Source organism: Aythya marila, assembly GCF_965140915.1.
Source record: "Aythya marila genome assembly, chromosome: Z".
Classification (NCBI taxonomy): domain Eukaryota; kingdom Metazoa; phylum Chordata; class Aves; order Anseriformes; family Anatidae; genus Aythya; species Aythya marila.
In genome coordinates this window covers 74,477,151-74,497,316 of record NC_139080.1, presented here as the reverse complement: position 1 = coordinate 74,497,316, position 20,166 = coordinate 74,477,151, and the positions used below count along the sequence as shown (strand labels likewise).

At 45.2% G+C, this 20,166-nt stretch overlaps 1 protein-coding gene across 1 annotated transcript in view; it reads left to right on the top strand.

The window, feature by feature from the left end:
- Positions 1–12,192: 12,192 nt before the first annotated feature.
- Positions 12,193–20,166, top strand: part of MUSK (muscle associated receptor tyrosine kinase) — a gene marked incomplete at its 5' end in the record, with an annotated part of 48,546 nt that continues 40,572 nt past the window's right edge. The window contains 3 exons of the mRNA XM_082782936.1: positions 12,193–12,271; positions 15,879–16,005; positions 19,214–19,365. Of these exons, the coding sequence (XP_082639062.1) occupies positions 12,193–12,271; positions 15,879–16,005; positions 19,214–19,365 (358 nt within the window). The remainder of the gene's footprint in view (positions 12,272–15,878; positions 16,006–19,213; positions 19,366–20,166) is intronic.

Here is a 20,166-nt window from a genome sequence, read left to right as displayed (position 1 = left end):
GTGAGTCACTTCAGTGCTGAACTTCATATCACACTCGCCACTGCCAGGGATTAAATTTTAGAACCAAACCGCAAGGCATGCTGCGTTTTATACCAAGCAAGGGTATTATTCATATCAGCAAATGGACACTGTGCCGCAGAATCCCATTCTTCTTGCATTTCCTCAGACCTGAAACCCCAATGCAGATGCCTGAGTAGTCCAAACGCAGCTAGAGTTGTACTACCATGACTCAGGCTGTAATTAAATCAAAGGAAGATTATCTGTGGACTATGCCTATGAATTATCACTAAGTTGAATCTGACAGAGTTTTTGTGTGCCAAAAATCTCCTGGGAATTAGTCCCAGACTGTATTTTTCTTTTTAAGGCCTTACTTATTCTTCCTAGTGTTTAGGAGAATTTAACTTGGCAATGCTTAATGATCCTTACTATCTGACTTAGAAAAAGTAATGGCTTTTATATCAGATCAAACACTTCACACAGTATTAAGGAAAGACTCTCTGAAGCCTGGACAAGGATCCAACTGAAAACCAGGAGACTTTCCTTATATTTTCATTGACTGCCAATTCCCTGTGTGAAGATCTACGGGACCAATATTCAGTGCATAGAAATATTTCTGTAGGAAAACACTTCTCTAAATGACTTTCAGTGGTAATTCAAAGCCTCCTGATGTTAATGCATATCTCTGAAAAAGAAGTGGAGGAGATCTGCGTAATTCACTTTTAAAAAACTTATCATTTTTGATAACATTTATTACTTAACTTTTTGAATATGCTTATAATGCATGACTTCATCAGAATCAAGGTACTTCTCCAAAACAAGAATTTTGGTGTCCTGGCAGCTCCTTTAGGTCTATCCAGAAATTCATCCCCTTGTCCAAGTGCCAGGGTTTGCTCACTGTGAGTCCTACTTTGTCTGCAGTACAGCTCCTCCCATCCTGGGCAGCACCGCAGGGCTTCGTACCCCTGTGGCCACACTGCTGGTGGGAAGCACGGCCCCTGGAAAATCACACAGGAGGAACAAGCCATCCAGGCTGGCTCCTGGGTCACTGGGTAGCTGCAACAGGGTTAAAATCTGTGAGACCTGCTCAGTCCTGCTCTATCCTCTTGTTTGGCATCACTGTGAGGGTTTTATGGTGAGGTTTCTAGCTCCCTGCCTTCTGTCCAGCACTAAAACGGCTGCTTGCAACATGACTTACGCGACTGCAGCTAACAAATGGGGAAGCTGTTACTCTGGCAAGATTTAGTCACTGCCTCTTTGACTGGCTGCACAGTCACTCGTCTGCTGCCAGTGCCGAGTGGTGGATATGGATGCAAACAGATGAGGGATTCCATAGCTGAGCAAGGGTTTGTAGAGCATTACTGCACTTCCCAGCTGCAGGAGAAGGGGACCGTCAGACTGCTGGCACAAGGCAGGTGAGAAAGGCACAACAGTTACTGTAGTTTGTGCTGTAGCTGACTTTCCACTGATTTCAGGTGCCCCTGCTTAGCCCTTGCTTTCTCAGCCTGAGATGCCTGTGTTATGCTTTTAAGCGTGTGGGTAGCAAACAAAAGAATTTTTCTCATCTCCTGCTGAACTTTTGCTGAGAAGAGATTAAACTGTTATTTTTGCTCTGTAGTGTTCAGCATGAATTTCTTATCTTTCCCCGTGCAGGCAGCACTGGAAATGTGAGGTATGAAACCAGCCGGTGCTTTTTGTAGCACAGCAGGCAGGTGACATGCCCTGGTGTGGCCAGGTAGCAGGACCACTTGCTCAGCCAGACATCACCAAGCACTGATCCCCTCCACTAGCACGATCCTCTTTGGTCCATGAGACCTACTTCCAACCTGCTAAGTGGCTTCATCTCTCAGTTCTGTCTTCTGCTGATCCCCAATCCCCTGGCTGAGTGCAGGTCTTCTAGAACTGCCCCTTCTTCATCTCCTACAGCTAAGCTTCTTGTTCCATTGCTTTTTTCACTGCTGCATGTGCTGACCATGTAGGGCTTGTAAGCTATGCCACTGGAGGTCGTGATGGTGTACTCTCACACCCAACTTAATGTCTAGTTACAAGGTCCTGATCCTGTCCCCCAACACCAATGCTGGGGTCAAGAAGTTAGAGGATGGAAGCTAAAGAGTGTTTGCTGCCCTGAATGGCTGTCACTAAAGTCTGTGCATTGCAGCTACAGAAAGCATCGGGATCATTGCCTCAATAATGTATGTGAGAACCCAAGTCCTGCTATGTCAGAGGACAGGGTTGATGGACATAAGGTCTTGGCTGGCACGCAAGAAGAGCCACAAATCTTTTACCAGGCCTCCCAGGAACTCGGACTGGGACAAAGCCTGTGTCCTTTGAGCTCACACGAGGATGAGGAAAGTCTAGACATTACCACGGTTGCTCAAGTATCAGCCACACAGAAGAGATTGTGTAATTTCGTGCTTCTGACAAGCAGGGAGCAGCAGACTGGGACAGCTTCAGCACAGAGTGCTGTACTGGCAGCACGTTTGCTTTTAAGGGCAAAGTCTGATGGTGAAGAAGTGCACCCCTTTTCTTGGAAAATGGGTATGTCGCTCCATCTTTTGTAACAGGGTTGTGGCCAGATGCAGCATCACTTGGTGAAGGAATGAAGTGCACTTTCTGGAAACATTGATGCACACGTTCTGAAAAACATCCTGTAAGTTTTTCAGGAAAAAAAAAAAAAAAAAGAAAGAAAAAAAATGTGACATATGGTAATTAACTGAGAGTGGGTGGATCTGAGGGGGTAAATGAAAGGTCTGGCAGAAGATCACAGCTGCCTGTGTTCCAGGTAAAGAGACATGTGGGTGAACATGATGTTCAGGGTACGTCAGTATTTCTCCAGCATGGAATTGTTGTCAAATACAGAATCGTCCCCAGACAGATATGGGGACTGTTTCTCCCCACACAAAATGCACAGTGACATCCTCAAAGACTAGGAACGTGTCCCAGGTCCATCATCAGCATCATGGTGAAGAACCAGGGCTCCCACGTTGTCTCCCATACCCAGGGGCTGGTTGGTGGGGAGAGCTCTGATCCGTGCTAGGGGAGGCTGGGCAGCAGCGCGGGTGAGTGGTGGAAGTGTCAGAGACTGTTTTTTTGGTTTTGAACTACATTTTTTTTTTTTTCAAGAGGTAAAGTTGTTAGTAAATAAATAAATGCTGAACGTTGTCTTACACATGAAGGTCACCACAGTGTGATACACAGGGGAGAAGATTTAGAGGAACGGGGTGCATTTATTGAAACACAGTGGGACTCATCTCAGCAGGTCCTCTGAAGCTCCTCACTTTGTGCTCGTTAATTTGTCACTGCAGAAGCCTGCCCCTCAGGGCAAACTTCTCTTCTCTTATTCAGAGAGGCTTTTTCCATTGACTGGAACAGGGCTGCCATGTGCCAGCTCATTTCTGACAGCCACCATCTGGAAACTGCAGTCTGGGACAATTATGGCTGTGAGTCACCGCACCAGAGCAGGCTGCTCCTGGATGTGGGCTCTTGAACCAGGTCCCAAACCTGATACTGCTCGATATTGCCAGCACTACACAAGTTAGGTTTTTGCTCCAGCGTTTCCAACTGTTGGGATTTTATCACATGATCTGAAGTTCTGCTTAATGCCTCAGCCCCTGGGGCTATAAGATTATGTAAGAATCTCTGCTTTTATTACAAAATAAAGTTCATTTTCTAGTTTTTCCAGAAGAACTTATAAACATGACCCTTAATAGTGCAGTCAACGTAAGGTTACTAGCACCTCCCCCCAAACTATTATATTTGAGCCAAAGATTTTTTATTTTTTAAGACCTGACTCATGATTTTTGAATGCCTGAGGGACACTGTAGTGTACTTTCAAAAACACGGCTATTGTTCAGCTTTCGAGCCTGATTTTTTATTTCCCTATCCTGACAGCATTGCCTAACTCAGGGATTTTTGTTTCCCTGGATGTTTTGAGCGCTGCAGCTCTGTCATGCGTTTCTGACATTCCAGAAGTGAGCCCCCGGGAGCTCTGTCATGCATCTGCTGTTGGAGGTGCTGTAACAAATGTCCTACAGCACGTTTACAGTTTCAAAATCATGCTTGTCTGAAAAAAAAAAAAAAAAAAAAAAAAAAAAAAGTGTGGTTATATATATATCCCTTCTGGCACCATTTTCTAGATGAAACTTTGTTTAGGATGCAAATTCCATTAGTGCTGGGGGGGGGGAGATCTTTCTTATTCCAGCACCTGAAAGGACAGGCACATGGGCTGTGAGGCACCCACATGTGTATTTTCACCCTGGTGTACAGCCATCCTGCGTGCTTTTTTACGGGCACAGTCAATCCATCCTTTTCCTGGCACAGTCTCTTGGGGGAGGAAATTCTCCTACTGCCCAGGGAGCATCTCCTGCTTGCTCTGAGGTGGCTCCTGCAAGAAAAACTGTGCCCCCTGGTCTGGCCCCTGGTGATATGGGCCACTTGTAATCGCTGATGGCCTGTGCAATGCTTCTGAAAGGCACACTGGTGTGAACGAGGGCTAAGGGGATGTGGCTGGATGCTACGTCCCTGTAGATTGCAGAGCAGCTGGAAATGCTCCTCACACCAGAAAGAGCTTCCTGGGCCGTGGTTTACAAGTTCTTTGACATTGTTTTGGGTCAGTTATATGAATTTTCAGGGGTGGTTTCATGGTCAGTAGGGGTCCTTGTCTTGGTCAGGAAGCTGACCGCCTCATCCAGGGAACCAAAGAGTTCAGCAGTGGCAGTGTGGGCTGGTGCTGACCTTCTGCCTACAGTGATGTTTGGTGTTACAGACAGAGCCTTCTCACTTTGTCAGGGCTGCTGTGGCCTGGTGAAGAGAAATGGCATTTTTCTCACAGGTGGGATTATCGTGGCACAACAGATTCAGACTTTTACCAGAAAGTTCACATTCAAATTGCAGAGTCTGGCTTCCCAGTGTGACTTGTTATACACCCGGGAGGATACACCCACCAAAGCTGTAATTCAGGTGCTACACAGCCTGTGGGGTACAAACCTTCATGGAGCCTTTGTTTAAAATGACCCTATGGTCTAAAACACTTCTTCTTCAGCTGGAGATAAGGCACGGGAGAGCAGAGAGGTATACAAACCATAACAGCTGCACAGTGTGGGTGAGACAAGCAGCTGAAGTCTCGGTGATGTTCAGCAAGTCTTAAGCACAGACGCAATTCTCGACTGAGGGCAAACTGGCAGAGATCCACTATTGCCAAGGGAATCATAACAATTTACAGCAGCTGGAAGTCTGCAGATGTTTTGTGGAAACGAGAGTCCATCCTGCTTTTTCTGTCTTGCATCCTCAACAAGCTGACTGACAGCAGTAGGAATTTGTCTCCCACTACCAGCAGAAGTAGGGAATGGGAAATCAAGCCCCAGTGTATGTCTGCTGCAGCCAGAGGAGACATCTCAGGGATGGTTTTGGTCCAGCGCACTTTTTATTCATCCAAACACTCCGGAGCTGTAGCTGGTATGGAAAAAAGGCAAGTATTATGAAAACACTCTAGCCACAGCTTGCCGTGGAAGCTGACATTTACAAACAACTGATCTCTAGCTGTTTTGGGGGCTGGAGTTCAGTGGTTCTCGCCAAGTGTGATGGCTGGGACAGGGTGGAGCCTTGGCTGCTGCTGCTGCAGAGATGCTCAGTACCTTTCCACGCATTGGGAACGTCTGCTTTGCTAAAGCAGCGTGGGTTTCTATCACTCTCCTGGAGACTACCCACCTGCCGCTGGTAGGGAGAGGAGGTCCAGGCTGGGAACGTGCTGACGTGGTGTCCAGAGAGCCCCTCTGCAGCTGGGAGGGATGGAGGAGGTGGCAGGGAGGAAGGACCCTCGCCCATGCGATGTCCTCAGGGGACAGCACGTCAGGGATGCACCAGGGCAGCTGTGGTGGCTCTCCGAACAGGCTCAAAGCCATCTTATGGGTCTCAGCCTCTCGTGATGCTATCAAGGGTGGCTTCTGCGCTGCACAGTTTTTGAACAAAAGTATTTTGTTTTATGACCATCCTTTCAGGGCATAAAGAAAGCTCTCTCCTTTACCACTCCCTCACCAATAGATGGGTGTTGCGTTGAGAAACAGGCACAAAACAATCTCAGTTTAGGTTTTGCTAGAACTCCCTGCCCCCATCTGTCTCACCTCCTGATGAGCTCTGCTGCTGCTCCACCATTCACAAGTCATTCACAGTGCATTAATCGCCACAAGGACACCATCGTGACCAACCTCTTGGGCTGCAGTGCCAGGACCACAGACCACGGACACTGCCCTTGCTTCAAACAGAGGTATGTCCACAACAGGCCCTGATGGGAGCCTCAGGCCAAATTCATGCAAGTAGAAGGGACTAATCCTATGGGTTTTCTGGAGTTTTCAGTGAGATTTTATGTGCCCTAGGTCTTTTTCAGAAACAAACAAACTCCCGTGGAAAAAGCACTGACCAAGGGGATGTATCCACACATAGAGCTGTGTCCATACTGGTGCTTCCAAGTGATAAACACCAGCATTGAAATGACAGCCAGTGAGACACCGGTAGCAGCTAGACATTGGGCTGGTCCAAAACCCTATGGCCAAGCACTGGGTGAAGTTCAAACCGGGACCTGATCTCTGCAGTTCAAGCCTCCTTCCCATAGAAATGACTGGGATGTCACCACGGATTATGGCTTCAAACGAGCAGCAGGTGAACTCCTGAGAAATGAAGATCAGAGGCAACCTTCTGCTCTCAGTTACACTCCATTGACGTCAGTGGGGTTGCCTGGGGTTAACTGGGAGCAGAATTTAGTGGCTTGTATGCAGTGCGTGCAGTGGAAGCCCCCCAGAACGCTTTTCAGCAAGGCTGCGGTATGGCACGCCACCAGCTTCTGCTGGAAGAGCTCTCTTCCTATCCAAGTCACAGAAAAAAAAAGCAGCTTGTCCAGAGAAAGCGTGAGGAGCTCTTCCTCAGGGAAAGGAAAGGGGATAGGGCAGCTGTGGGACTGGTGCGCTGCACACCTCCTGTCAGGACACAGCAGCTCCATCGCAGGGCTCCTGTTCCAAGCTGCTGCATGGCTGCAGGCCTGTCCGAAACCTGAGTGCTTCCTCTCATCATGCCCGTGTGCCATAACACCTCCCAGATCCCGCACGGCTGCGGAGAGCTGCTGCAGTGTTCCAGAGATGCTGTAGTGGTGGGTGGGAGACGGATCTGCAGGCCTCTGGGTACAAGTTGCTGGGAAAAAATAATTTCTATGCTGTGCTCCTCTGTCTTTCACTCAAAGCCAGTTGTGCTAGGGACTGCATGCTTTATTTTATTTTATTTTACTTTACTTTACTTTACTTTACTTTACTTTACTTTACTTTACTTTACTTTACTTTACTTTACTTTACTTTATTTTATTTTATTTTATTTTATTTTATTTTATTTTATTTTATTAAGTGAGTCACAAGAAAAACTCAATTTGGACCATAGATATATATATCTCTATATATATACTCCTGCTTCTTAGGTTTGGCTCCTCTGCACTCCAAAATAGCAAGCAAGACCAACAAGCGGTAACAGAAAAAAAGTGAAAAACGTTTTTCAATCTGACATGAGGCATCGTTGTACGTAAATTTGTCTCATTGTGCTTTTCCTTGGTACTAGTTTTGATTATTTTAAAGAGGTGGGGAGTGACAGGGGAGTGACATGGCAGGAGAGTGAGGCCTGGGGGGCTGGAGGCAGAGCCCCACCGGGGAGGGGTGGCAGGGGCTGTGATCACACCACTGGATGCAATGCGTGGGCTGTTCTGCACCACAAACGGTCCAAGGATAATGAGCTAATCTCTCTCTTTTACCTTGTCGTGGAACTGAAGGATATGGAAATGCTTGCACCAGCTGATGAAATGTAATTTCCTGATACAGGCCTCATGGCATTGAGGTGTCACAGATGGCTGTGGAGGAAGACTTTTCGCCTCCGTGGGGGCTGATCATGAACCCCAGCCACACCAGAGGTCATCATGATGGGTGACAACATTATTACAAGAGTGATATTGCAGTCCATGTAACAGATATGTTGGACAGTGATGGAATAATCTTACGTTCATTATAATCAATCCAAAATGACATTGTTTCACTCTGTGCACCACCCGTGACGACAAATTGCAATTGCAGGGAAGAATTTCCTCACTCTCCATGCCATACGTACTGGTGCATAGTTAGCTAGCTGCATCACAACATGTCTTACCCTTTCATAACAATATTTACACTATTTCAGTGCAGCAATTACACTGCATTAAGCTACATAATTTTGCCCCTCTGCAAGATGTGAGAACAGATTAGATTGGCCTTTGTCAGTACCAGCAGACCCTCTGAGCTGAAAAATTCCAACAAAAAAAAATAAAAAAAAATTAAGCACAGCTATTGCAAGAAATTAAATCAAATTTTAGATTTCCCAATTCCCCAACATTTCAAGAGAAGAAAGGAAGAATATATTAGATTCAGGCATCAGAACTCAGTAAGTGTGGAAATATTAGGATGATCAGAGGATGGTCCAGATGTCTGAGAGCAGAGGCCAAGTCAAATGCTCCTGAAATCCTGCAACTGAAACGTGAGATGCTAGGATGGGGCTGTGTTTCTTAAAGAACTTCGAAGCAAAGTCATTCATTTGGACAATTCAGAGGAAAACAAATTGGTGCAGGGGTGGAAAACTGACCTGAGTAGCTTACTTGCAGGCTGCAGTGCTACATGTGGCAGAAGTACACCCTCCAGTGTACAGGCCTCCAGGCACCACCCCGCCTGTAAACCCAACTTAAACTGCAGTGTCTTCAAAAAACTGGGAATTTTGCTCAGCTCTACGATGAACACCTCCACAGCACAGAAAAATCACCTGTGTCTTCTCCCCAAGAACTCCCCAAGAACCCAGACTTCTCCCCAAGCCACTCAGTGCCTCCTAGCCGTCGTTTTCCATTTCCATTGTAGGTAGCATTGCCCATGTCAGCCTCTGTTCTTTTATTCTCTGGTTTTCCAGTGAGACCATGGCTCTGGCTTTCCTCATGGTGACATGCAGTGGTAGTTTGCTCTGCTGGTCACAGCAGCAGCTTTTATTCAATGAACTGCCAGAGCAGCAGAGGGAAAAACAGAATCCGCAGTGTGGGAGCTTGCTTCCATACACAGTTATGATATATATTTCTTATTCAGTTATTTGTGTTAGGAAGGAACCTGTTACATAACTGCTGTCTCAATCTAAACCAAAGGAGAACATCTGCTTTCAGGTGTTTTCCTCTGCATAGTGCTGCTCATTACTTACATATCAGACCATATAAGAGTTACTATTTTATTTTATTTTATTTTATTTTATTTTATTTTATTTTATTTTATTTTATTTTATTTTATTTTATTTTATTTTATTTTATTTTATTTTATTTTATTTTATTCATAAAAATGAGACAAAGAAAAGTAAGGCCATTTGACTTCGCATCAAAATGCAGACATGATAAACTGGCTTAGTGCTGACTGTGTTTGTTAAAAATTACTTTACAAACAACTTGCAGAGGCAGAAAAAGATGAATGAATATTACAACTAGATGAACGAATATTACAACACACCTGGTCTTTGTGTTCTGAACTTCATGTGTGGACTTCCTGTGGAGTCCTCTGCAGTGCAGAGAGCTCAGCTGATGGGTCTTTGTGGGAATAAGGCTTGGACTGCAGTATCTGCAAACCAGGGACTGCTTTTCATTAGGGGCTGTGCAGAACCTCATCTCAGCAGAAGCTTACCAGCATGACTGAAGACAACAACAACAATTAGCTGTATACTGAGTGTATCTCAGCTTTGTTAGGGGAAAAAAAAAAAAAAACAAACAAAACAAACAAACAAACAAACAAAAAAAAAACCAACAAAAAAAACCCACCACACAAACAATGCAAAGCAAAATAAAACATCACACTAATAACTACTCTGAGTAAAAATTTAAAGAACATTTTACTTTGATAAGCTAAGCCTGAAAATTTTCTTGGATGCTAAGGAAGTCTGGTGTCCCCAGTGTTTCAGTTCCCCTGATTTCACTCTATTCAGTCTCATCTCCCCTTGCATGGAAAGAAGAAACTTCTTTCCTTGATGGACCCGGATGAAAAACAGCTTGCAGCATGTATTATCCACCAGCCATCCAGCTCGTGCAGCTGGAGAAGAAAATAACTCCACCCTGCACAAGTGTATCCTCTCTGCTCACATTTACAGTGTAAATGCAAACCCTTTCAGCTTAGAGCAGCTCAGCTCTCTGGAGTCCTTTATAAAAAAAATAAAAAGCAGAGGAAATGAGAGGTTAGAAGCAATTTGTATCAATATGTAACAGCCACCGCTGCCAATGTCATTTCTAAATGCTGTAATTAGCCAGCAAAAGTCAAAGACTAATTCTTGGACTTGTACAGGACGGAGCAGTTTCAAAGTTCTTGCAACACAGCCCAGCAGGAATCGGTGGTGTAGAGGTCCTTGGTCAATTCCCTCTATGGAGAAAACTTTGCCATGTAAGAAAAAAAATATAAATAAAAAATTGCATTTCTACAGAGCAGATGAATTGGATGTGACTGAACTTAAAGAAAGTGAAAGAAATGTTTTTAAGTTCAGCCATAAGTCAGGATTCCTCTGTTTTCTGGGTAGGATTGTTGTTGTTTCATTGTTGTCATGTTGTTTTGCTTTGTTGTTGTTGCTAGCTCCAGATTTTCTGGAAGACCTGTAACATATGAACATATGGTTCTGCTTTTATTCAAGCTCAGAGGTGCACTTGTCTGGGGATCCTTGTTCTTAATCAGCCACTGCATGCCCTTGAGTTAATGTTGCCATTATCATGTAATATCGAACTGCTGGGATTCGCGCACCTTTAGCTCTTGCCAGCCTTACTCATTTGCTCCTCACAGGGGACACCCCTGAGCTGTGCATGCTCTTTGCAGAAATGACTGCTAGTAGGTGGCTGAAACAGAGGGGTTCATCAAGTAAAGGAAATTCCACAGATCTCAGAGCACCTTTTACTGTGATATGACTGCACATTCCCTTTCCTCAGATGAGGCCTTTTAGTGCTTTGCAGAGCCAAGCTCACATCCGCTCTGCTGATAACATGATGAAAAGTATCTGGAGTCATGTTCCCAGGGCATCATCATCAATTAGATTCTCCCTAGCTAATTATTCATCTTTTTTTTCTTCTCCTGATGCAGATGTTGCCCCCACATCAGCCTTTCTACATGGATAAGACTGATTGCAAATGCTGCTCATATAAATATTTACAGAGTAAAAAGATGGACCACAAAAGACATTTTTTAAAAAGACCATATGATGCATATGGGATGGGAACAGGCAAGACTGAGTCAGTGAGGAGATCTCCTCAAGACTAATGCTCCTTTAAACCCTCCTAGAAAATAAGCTCTGACTCTCAGTCTTTCACTTAAAACAGAGATGGATGCAAAGGTATTTCTGACGGATTAACAACACCAGTAGCCAACTTGTGTATTTTCTTCCAGCATTGCCTCTGCCTGTGCCCAAATCCCCTGGGAAGCTGCTGATGTTGAAGTGGAATACTCCTTTCCTCTCAGGGTACAAATGCCACTCCTTCTGTGGCTATTCCCTTGTTTTAGTCTGTTTCAGAACAAGGATCTGCTTCCCCAGTGCTCTGCAGCAGCTCCCAAATGGGGACAACTGCCTTGGCAAAGGAGGGCTCTTACAGCTCCCCAATGCCAACCGCTCCCGCTGCAGTGAAGATATTTGTTAAGAAAAGAAATGCCATCAGCAGGGCAACAGGTGGTATATATTGCAGCAAATCATGAAAGGGTTATAATAAGACAGTGTGAGAGAGAGGAGGAAAAAGTGAGAAAGAGGGGGCAAAGCCGAAGGAAGACCCTGTGGCAAGCAATTTTTCAGCCACAGCGTTTACTTGGTGCTGAATGAAAAGCCTGCTAATTTTACAGCGCTGGGGTCATGTATGGCCCTGGAAATGTGCTCGCCCATTGTACTCCTCACTGTTTGCTTAGAAGGAATTCAGAAGGGATTTGCTTTCTCTTGTTTCACGAGCCCCACATTTCCACGCTGCCCGAAGTGGATACGCACCAGCTGGCCACGTCCATCACCACTGCCGGGACAGAGAATTCCTGATTATACTTAGAGTCACAGACTCGGCTCCGTCATTAGCGGGGGAGCACAGCTCGCACACTGCCATCTGAAATGCAGCTGGGGAGCTCCACTCGCCTGGCCTGACAGCGCCAGACACTCTCCGGACCAAGGATGAAAGACCTGCTGGTGGTGCCCCTTGGGCACGTCCTCACCCTGGCAGCCCTCAGCCTGGCCGAGACACTTCAGAAAGGTTTGCTGGGAGGGTTTACACCCTGCTCTGCTCCTGCTGAGGGAGGTTTTGCAAAGGGGAAGGCATCTCTGTCAACGGTGGGGTGGGTAGTGTTCCCCCAAATGGGCAAAAATGTACTGGTTTTGTCTCTGTCTGGTGGTCACTTTGATGCTTTTTGGATAGCAGGGAGAAAAATTCATGTCTCTCACTGATTGCTGAGGAATAGCAGCGAGACCTATTGCATTGGGCAGTGGAGAGCTTTGGGTTCAGCGCGGGTGGGATGGATGTGTCCTGTGTGGGCTCACAGGTTTCCACTGCTGGGGGGATGCAGTGCTGCTGAGACCAGGGCTGGTGCTGTCCCGCCTGCCTATGTCTGCCTGTGGGGTACACAGCTTGAAGATGACGCTTTAAGGTCTGTATGGGGCGTACGTATAAATACAAATAAGCAACTTGTCTGTTGCATGCAGCAGGGTGTTACTACACCTAGTTTCTCTCCTGCACAGACATGCACACACACACCTTTAGCCAATGCATGAACTGAAAAATAATACGCTCAGAAAAGTCCCTGAGGTACAAAGGGGGACACTGTTTTTCTGGATTTGCCGTCTGGTAACGCTGTGGACAAAGGGATTGATTGCACACTGTCAGGAGACATTCTCAGCATGCCAGAAAACGCACAGCTTCAGTAAAAAAAGGCAAAAAAACCCTACCTGAAGGAGGATATTGGTAGTCACCAGGTAGGCCCACATTGCTGCTCTCATCCAGGTGTACGGATGAGAAAACATAAATACAAACAACAAAGCTGGAAGTCAGGTTGGCCTAAAAATGGGGAAAAAAATATTTCCTTTTAATAAAAGCTTTTGAAATCAATATGTCAGCTTCTTTCCAAGGCAGTAACATACGTTGGCGTACCCCGCCGTTGTTCCAAGTGGTGATAGCGTGGGACTGGAGGGACAAGAAAACCAAAGAGGGAGGTGATTGCTTCCCACCCTGGCGGCACAGTGCAGTGAGGAGATAGGCATCTGTTCCTAAAACATCACAGGCAGCTGCATTGCCACGTCCCTGGAGAGAGGCTGCGTGTGCGAGTGCAGCCCAGGGGTACCCCACAGAGGCCCTGCTGGAAGCACCCCTGAGCATGGTTGTAGGCCAGAGGAGCCTGTGACGCTGCAGGGGAGGCTTTGTTGCCTCGGCGTCTCTTGTTTTAAAAGTGTGAATTCAGACACCAAACCAAATAACCTGGTGGCTTCTGGTGGGTGGGGGGCGGTGTGGGATTTGGCTTTCCCACAGGCCCCGTGACTGCCCTTTGGTTCATTTTGCTATCTTGGGTAACTACAGCTGACATCCAGAAAAATGGCACCAGAGCGGCTTTGCAGATGTATAGCTTAATTGATTTTCGGTGTTATCTAATCCCACATGGCTACCTAAAAATGTCAGAGAGCCCCAACGCACGCACACGGAAAGGTCAGGGGCCACTTCTATATACCGATAAATATATATTGTACTGTTTTGGTTTTATTTCCCTGCATTAAAATCTGGTCGTAAAGGCGTCGTAAGTTTTGACTGCTCTCCTGAGAAGACTGAGAGCGACGCCAGTACCTGAGCTTTTCTGACGCCTCTTGTAAGGAGGCAGCACCTCGGCCATTTTGGGGCTCCCTTGCTGCAGGTTGACAAAATGGCGGTGCGCTCCACCGCTCCCTACGCCCTGAAGATACACCACGCCACACAACTTTTGGGTTTCTGTCCCACTCCCATCGCACAAAGTGAAAGGAGTACTGCCTTCGCCTTCCCTGCTGGCCCCACATTTTAATTTTAGGATAGGAAATGAAAAAGATGAAATGAGAAGATTGCACACTGCTGTTGTTATCACGGTCATTCTTCGAGGCCGTAGAGTTTAGGGTGGTAGGTGTAAAACAATGTTCCTTTTCTGTTTTTTACTACAGGTGATAAAGGATTGTGAACAGTGCAAATCTAACTTTTTTATTCAAGTGGCCGTTCTCATTGTGACAATGCAATTATAAAACTGGTTGCTTTGAATTTTAGTTAATGTAAGAATTTACATTTCTCAGGGTTAAAAAAGCATCATTCCTAAGATCAAGGCATGTGGACAACAGCAATAAAAACATACAATATAAAATTAGATCATAAAACTCCATTTCAGTCAGGCTTAATTCCACCAAAACCTCATAAAGTCTGTCATGAAATAACAACATCTCCTTTGAAGTAGACAGGATAACCATCGGTGCAAGTTATTCTCCTAAAACAGCTGCCAGTTACAGGAAAATTTAGGCTTTCTGAAAATTTTCCACTTGGTTTTGCTAGAGTGGGATTCATCTGGGATGACATATAGATACTACTTCTATCTAGTGTGACCTAAAATGACCCAATAAATTGCAGCCTGTTACAATTTGAGACAGTGATCTCAAATAGTGAATCTGACAGAGATGTGTTTTAATTAACATTTAGATAGTATAATCATTAGTGCTACGTTAACTGTAGCTTTAAGATCTTTCTGTATAAGTACAGCAATTACCTGCTTTGCAATCTGAAGTCATATAATCTAGAAATGATTATTGAGACATGTTTGTTCTGATGACAGTTCAAAAGTGTCAGGACTTTTGCATAAACCTATTACTGGAAGTCCATAATTTTTTGCCCTAGCTTCATTCCAAATGAACACCAATGACAATCTAATTTTACCCCCATGATAATTAAAAAAGAATTAAGGTAAATGCTTTCTATTATTATCATTCACTTATACTGGAATTCCTTTTATTTAACCATTTTTTTAAAGAGGAAGGTTAAATTCGGTATTTTTTTTTTTCCTGTACCTAAATCTTGTTTTACTGAGGACAGTCAGCAGATACAGTATCGGAAGGATTTTCCTGTGAAAAAACAGACTGTATGCCAGATACTGCTACAGGAAGAAAGGAACAGGAAGATTCTTGCATCCGCTGAGCATTTGCAAGGTGGTGTTTCAGGGACATGGTATGAAACTAGTTCATGTCAGCACAGCTGTCAATGAAATTCAGCCCAACAAATATTGGATGCATGTCCCTTGAAGCCATACATTAGAAGTCATTCATGTGTCTTGGGATGCAAAGGCTGCAATGCATACCATGAGCAGGGAGAGTGATTCACTAGGCATACCCTTTGATCCTTTGCAGTCCTGCTTGGAGACTTTTACCAGGGTGATGGAAAATGTTTCTAAAGATACATTCAAATAATGCATGATGACAGGTCTGCGATAATAAGTGTCAGACACAGCTATTGCACTTTTAACCCTGGTGCTACTTGGTTAGAAAAGGTGAGAAAAAGACAGGGTGTGCAGTAGTCATGCCATATATCTGGAAGAACTGATGGGCCTTTAAGAGTCTGGTTTTGGAAAAACTCCCATCTTGTATACCAGGGTGTCTTGTACCCTGTGGGGAAAGCAGAGGGGAAAATGCAAAGCATGCGGTCAATGACAGCAGACTGCAGGTAGCAAAGGCAGGGGGACCTCAGTTACAGCAAGCATGTGAAGGCTGCATGAAGCAAGGAGCCATCTGGTGACCTGCAGGGACACCTCTGACTTGGCCACCTCCCTCTGGGGTCAGTGGGAGGTTTTCATATTTTCTTCTCCTTTGTGCAGCCCCCTTTATCAGCACTCCCCTGGAAACTGTGGACGCGCTGGTGGAGGACGTCGCCAAGTTCGTGTGCGTGGTGGAGTCGTACCCAGAGCCAGAGATCACATGGACACGCAACAGCATTCCCATCAGGTAGGGGGCCGCCTGGCCTGCTCCAGGGTCTCCTTCCGAAACATGTGGTGCTTTTTTTTCATGACAAAGGTGGCATTTGGAGGTGGGTCTGCGGTGGGGGAAGAGGTCTGTAATTATTAGTGAATCTGTGTTTCTTAAGGAGTGATAAGAGCACTCTGGGGACTGCTCAGGCATGTGGTTGGCAATAACAGAATGAGAAATCTGCTGTCAGTACTCAGGGCAGGGAGCCTGAGCTCTTGCTGTGCTATGTGCTTTCTTAAAGTGAATGTGAAAAGCCATTTTCTTGGCCACGTGGGCTTGTTTTCAGTGTATCTGTGTCGATAACAGTATTATGTGGCCTTGAATTTTCTCTGAATCTCAGCTCTGGTTATGTTTGAAGTATCTGTCCTTTGCAGCTTCACACTTTGAGTTGGAGACAGTCGGTTTCTGCTGTGAGTAATGCAAGGAATTTGTTCTTCAGCTGCTCATGGTGCAATTCTCTCTCTGTTCCTCAGTTTGCTCCTTTACAAAGGATGCCGTATAATATTTAAACGGAGCATCGTTGCCAGACTTGCTGCCTGAGTGTCTGCAGTGCGCTTGGAAACTGCACAAGAGGGGTTGTATCATGCCATTCTTTGCTTCTGCATCTCTGTGTTGTGAACTGCCAGATGTTAATGTCCAGGCATTGAAGTGCCTCTGAAAAAGGCAGCCTTGGAAACATGTTATGGAAGTTACTACCATTGCTGTAGCCCCGTTGCTGAAGACAGGCTCAAGCAAAGCAAACTGCACCCAGTCTTCCAACTCTGAAACCAATTCATTTTTTTTGAATTGCCAGATGGCTTCACATCAGTTTCTTCTTCTTGACTGCTGTTAGTGACTGTCTCTGTAATGGAAAATTACAGAATGATCTCTACATAACGCAGTTCTGTTCTCCAAAGCTGATCTCCATGTAATGCAGATAGTCACCTTCAGTATGGTTCCCCCTGTTGGGGTTGCAGACCAAGAGCACCCTTCAGCACAGTTCAGGAGACTCCAAACAAGCCATCAGCAGGAAGAAGTTTTGCTGCTAGGAAGCCCATTTTAGAATAGGAAAAGAAAAAAAAAAAAAAAAAAAAAAAAAAAGATTTCTGCATGTATTGCCTTCAGAAATCTGATTTATTGCCTGCAACAGAACCTCATCAAAGCCCTGTTCCTAACACTTTTGATGTAGGGTGGAGGTCCAAGTTTCCACAGATGTTATTTCCACATTAGGTCACATTCCTCCAAATTCCTTTTCCATTCATGACACCATGCCTGAAAATCCAAACTGGCAGAGGAAGCCATTCATGCAGGACCATGGAGATGACAGGCCTTTTTAACCCCATGACCTTTAAAATTTCACTCTTCTGTTGTAGGATCATATGAAAAAATGTTAATTTTTGCCCCAGTCTGCACTTCCAGAAGCCCAACACACCTTTCTAAATCCATCCCATTTTCTCTGAGACACAATGGCTCAATAGCAAAATACCAATCAAAAAGCTCTCCTGGAGAGCCCAGCTGCTTCATTGCTTTCCCACATTTGAGACACCATTCTGAAGCAACATGAATAGCAACAACGACATCACTTTCCCAAATCAGTGCTGGCATTAATAGTTGGTGCTAGTGAATACACAAGCTTGGGCCAAAGACAAGGCAATATCTATCTTTGTTATTTTCCAAAAACGTGGATGAAAGTATTTCACAATAGCAAAAGATCAGATCAGTGGACTTTTTTCTTTTTTTTTCTGGAAAAAAGTATAAATATATTTATGTGTGTGTATCTGTCACACTTCAAAGGGGCCAACTACAGCAAGCAATAAATAACTGATAGTTATTTTACTTATGAAATTTTCTTCTGTTGCCAAGGTCCAAGCACCGCGAACAGACAGCTCAGCTAACCTTCAAAACAATGCAGTGTGTAAACATTCGGCTTCAACGGGAGTAGTGCCAGGACAGAGGCTATTGTCAGCACTATTTTTCTGGAAGCTCCTTTACATGTTCCTTTTGGTGTCAAAACTTGTGCAAGTAGCCTGGTGTGTCCTGGGCTGACCTCAGCCTGTAACACAGCGAGTGGCACACGCAGACTATGCAGTAGCTGGTGTTTATGTTTTTCAGCAGTGAAAGATGAAAGGGGACATCCTTAGGCTTCAGGTATTTTATTTGTGACAGCTTGGGAGACAGTCCTCTAGTGATTTTGCTACTACTTGTTGGAGTGAATTGCATGAAAGTCCTTCCAAAAAACAGTGATGGTGTGAAAGTCAAACATGGAGGAACTTATGAAATATTATGCAGATTTTCTTCCTCTAAGGTTTTACTGTATTTTTCCAGTTTTGCAACGAAAATCAGAGAGCAGTCCTCTGCTTTCTCACTATCTGTGCTTCTCTCTCTCTCTCTCTCTAACATGCACATGCACACACAGCATATTCTCATTTAGAATTTGTCTTTGATCTGTAGATTTCTCTGCAAAATCCCATACCTTTGCTGATCAGACTTCAAGGCTTTTCTGGACTTCTCAGAAGTCCCTAGGTTAAATCCTGCTGTCGTTAAATTATAGGTATCCTTACATCTTCTAATCTTTAGATGGATTATTTTCTTCAGTACATTTCTTTCTTTCTCTCTCTCTCTCTTTTTTTTTTTTTTTTTTTTTTTTCCTCCATAACAACAACACTTCTATAGTTTCAAACAAATAAGCAAAAATGCTCCCAGACACAAAATAGACAGACATAAAAATGCTTGGGTTTTGGTTGCTGTCTTTTCTTTTTCACAAACAATCAAAATATTGCCAGAAAATCATGCCTTTCACGGAAAACAAAAATTCTGAAGAAAGTTTCTTTAAAAAGCTTCAGCCAGAGCCATTTCCTGCACAGGCAGTCCTTCCTTGCACTGGGTGATTGTACCTAAAACAGGACTCACCTGGATTAAGGTTACTTGTGCCAGATAGGGTGCCAGAGAGTGAGCCCTCCTTGCTTTCCCAGACATCTGCTGGAGGCAGCATCGACACCATGCTGGTGTCCATCAGGAGCTGCATGGCCGAGCGAGGACCAAACCAATTATTAAGCCCCGTCTTGATGTTCTCGGTGCTTTTATTTGTCTTTATTTGTCTGCAAATTATTTTTATTTGTCTGTAAATGGGAGGTACAACTTTGTGATGCCACCGGTCTGTGGACACAGGTGCAGTGCCCTCTCCAACCACCCATGCTGTGCCCCGCAGGCTGTTCGACACCCGGTACAGCATACAGAGGAACGGGCAGCTCCTGACCATCCTCAGCGTGGAGGACAGCGACGATGGGGTGTATTGCTGCACGGCAGACAACGGGGTCGGCGTGGCCGCCCAGAGTTGTGGGGCTCTGCAAGTGAAGATGCGTAAGTGGGAAGGCAGCGGAGCTGACAGCAATATCTCCTCGCCAGGATCATCTGACTGTGGTGCTCGGCCTATGGTTTGGGGGAAAAATTGCAGTTCTTGTGCCTTAAAATATAAATTCACCTAAAGATGAGGACGAGACAGCTGGCAGCAGGGGAAGGCACAGTGTGAAGGTGCAGCTGAGAGCCCGAGCAGAGCTCAGGGTGACCCACCTTCCACAAAGGGCTGTGCATGAGCCTGGCCAGCTGCAGGCCCCTGGGGAAAGACATGGCATGTCACACCATGTCTTTGGGACGTGCCATCCGTGGCACTTTGAATGGCACCAGAACTGTTTGTGTAGCAGGGGATTAAAAAAAAAAATAATTATTTGATGAACGCCTGTTGAACAAAACTTGTAAAAGCAGCACAGCTTGATAGATTGGCCCTTTGTTGCCACACTGCTTAAATCCCCTGTGAATTTTAGACACCAGATGTCACCAATCAGATCTGTGGCTAAGGATGGTAAAAGCGAGTACACACTGTTCAGATGTTCTTAAGTGAAGTCTTGAAAGGTCTGGAGCATCATTGTGTAAATCTCATCATCCCCTCTGGGGAGCAGGGGCCTGGTTTTTGCAAAAGGCCATGCACGCTTTGGGCCTGGTCAAGCTGAACTCACGTGACTGTGTTCATTTACACAAATGATGAACCCTCCACAAAGGAGGGCTGAAACACCTGTTTGTATAAAAGGGCTTGTTTGTGCTTGTGAGCCTGATGCTCTGGATTGGGCAGTCCTGAGGCTCTCAGCCCCCAGTCGCCTGCAGGCA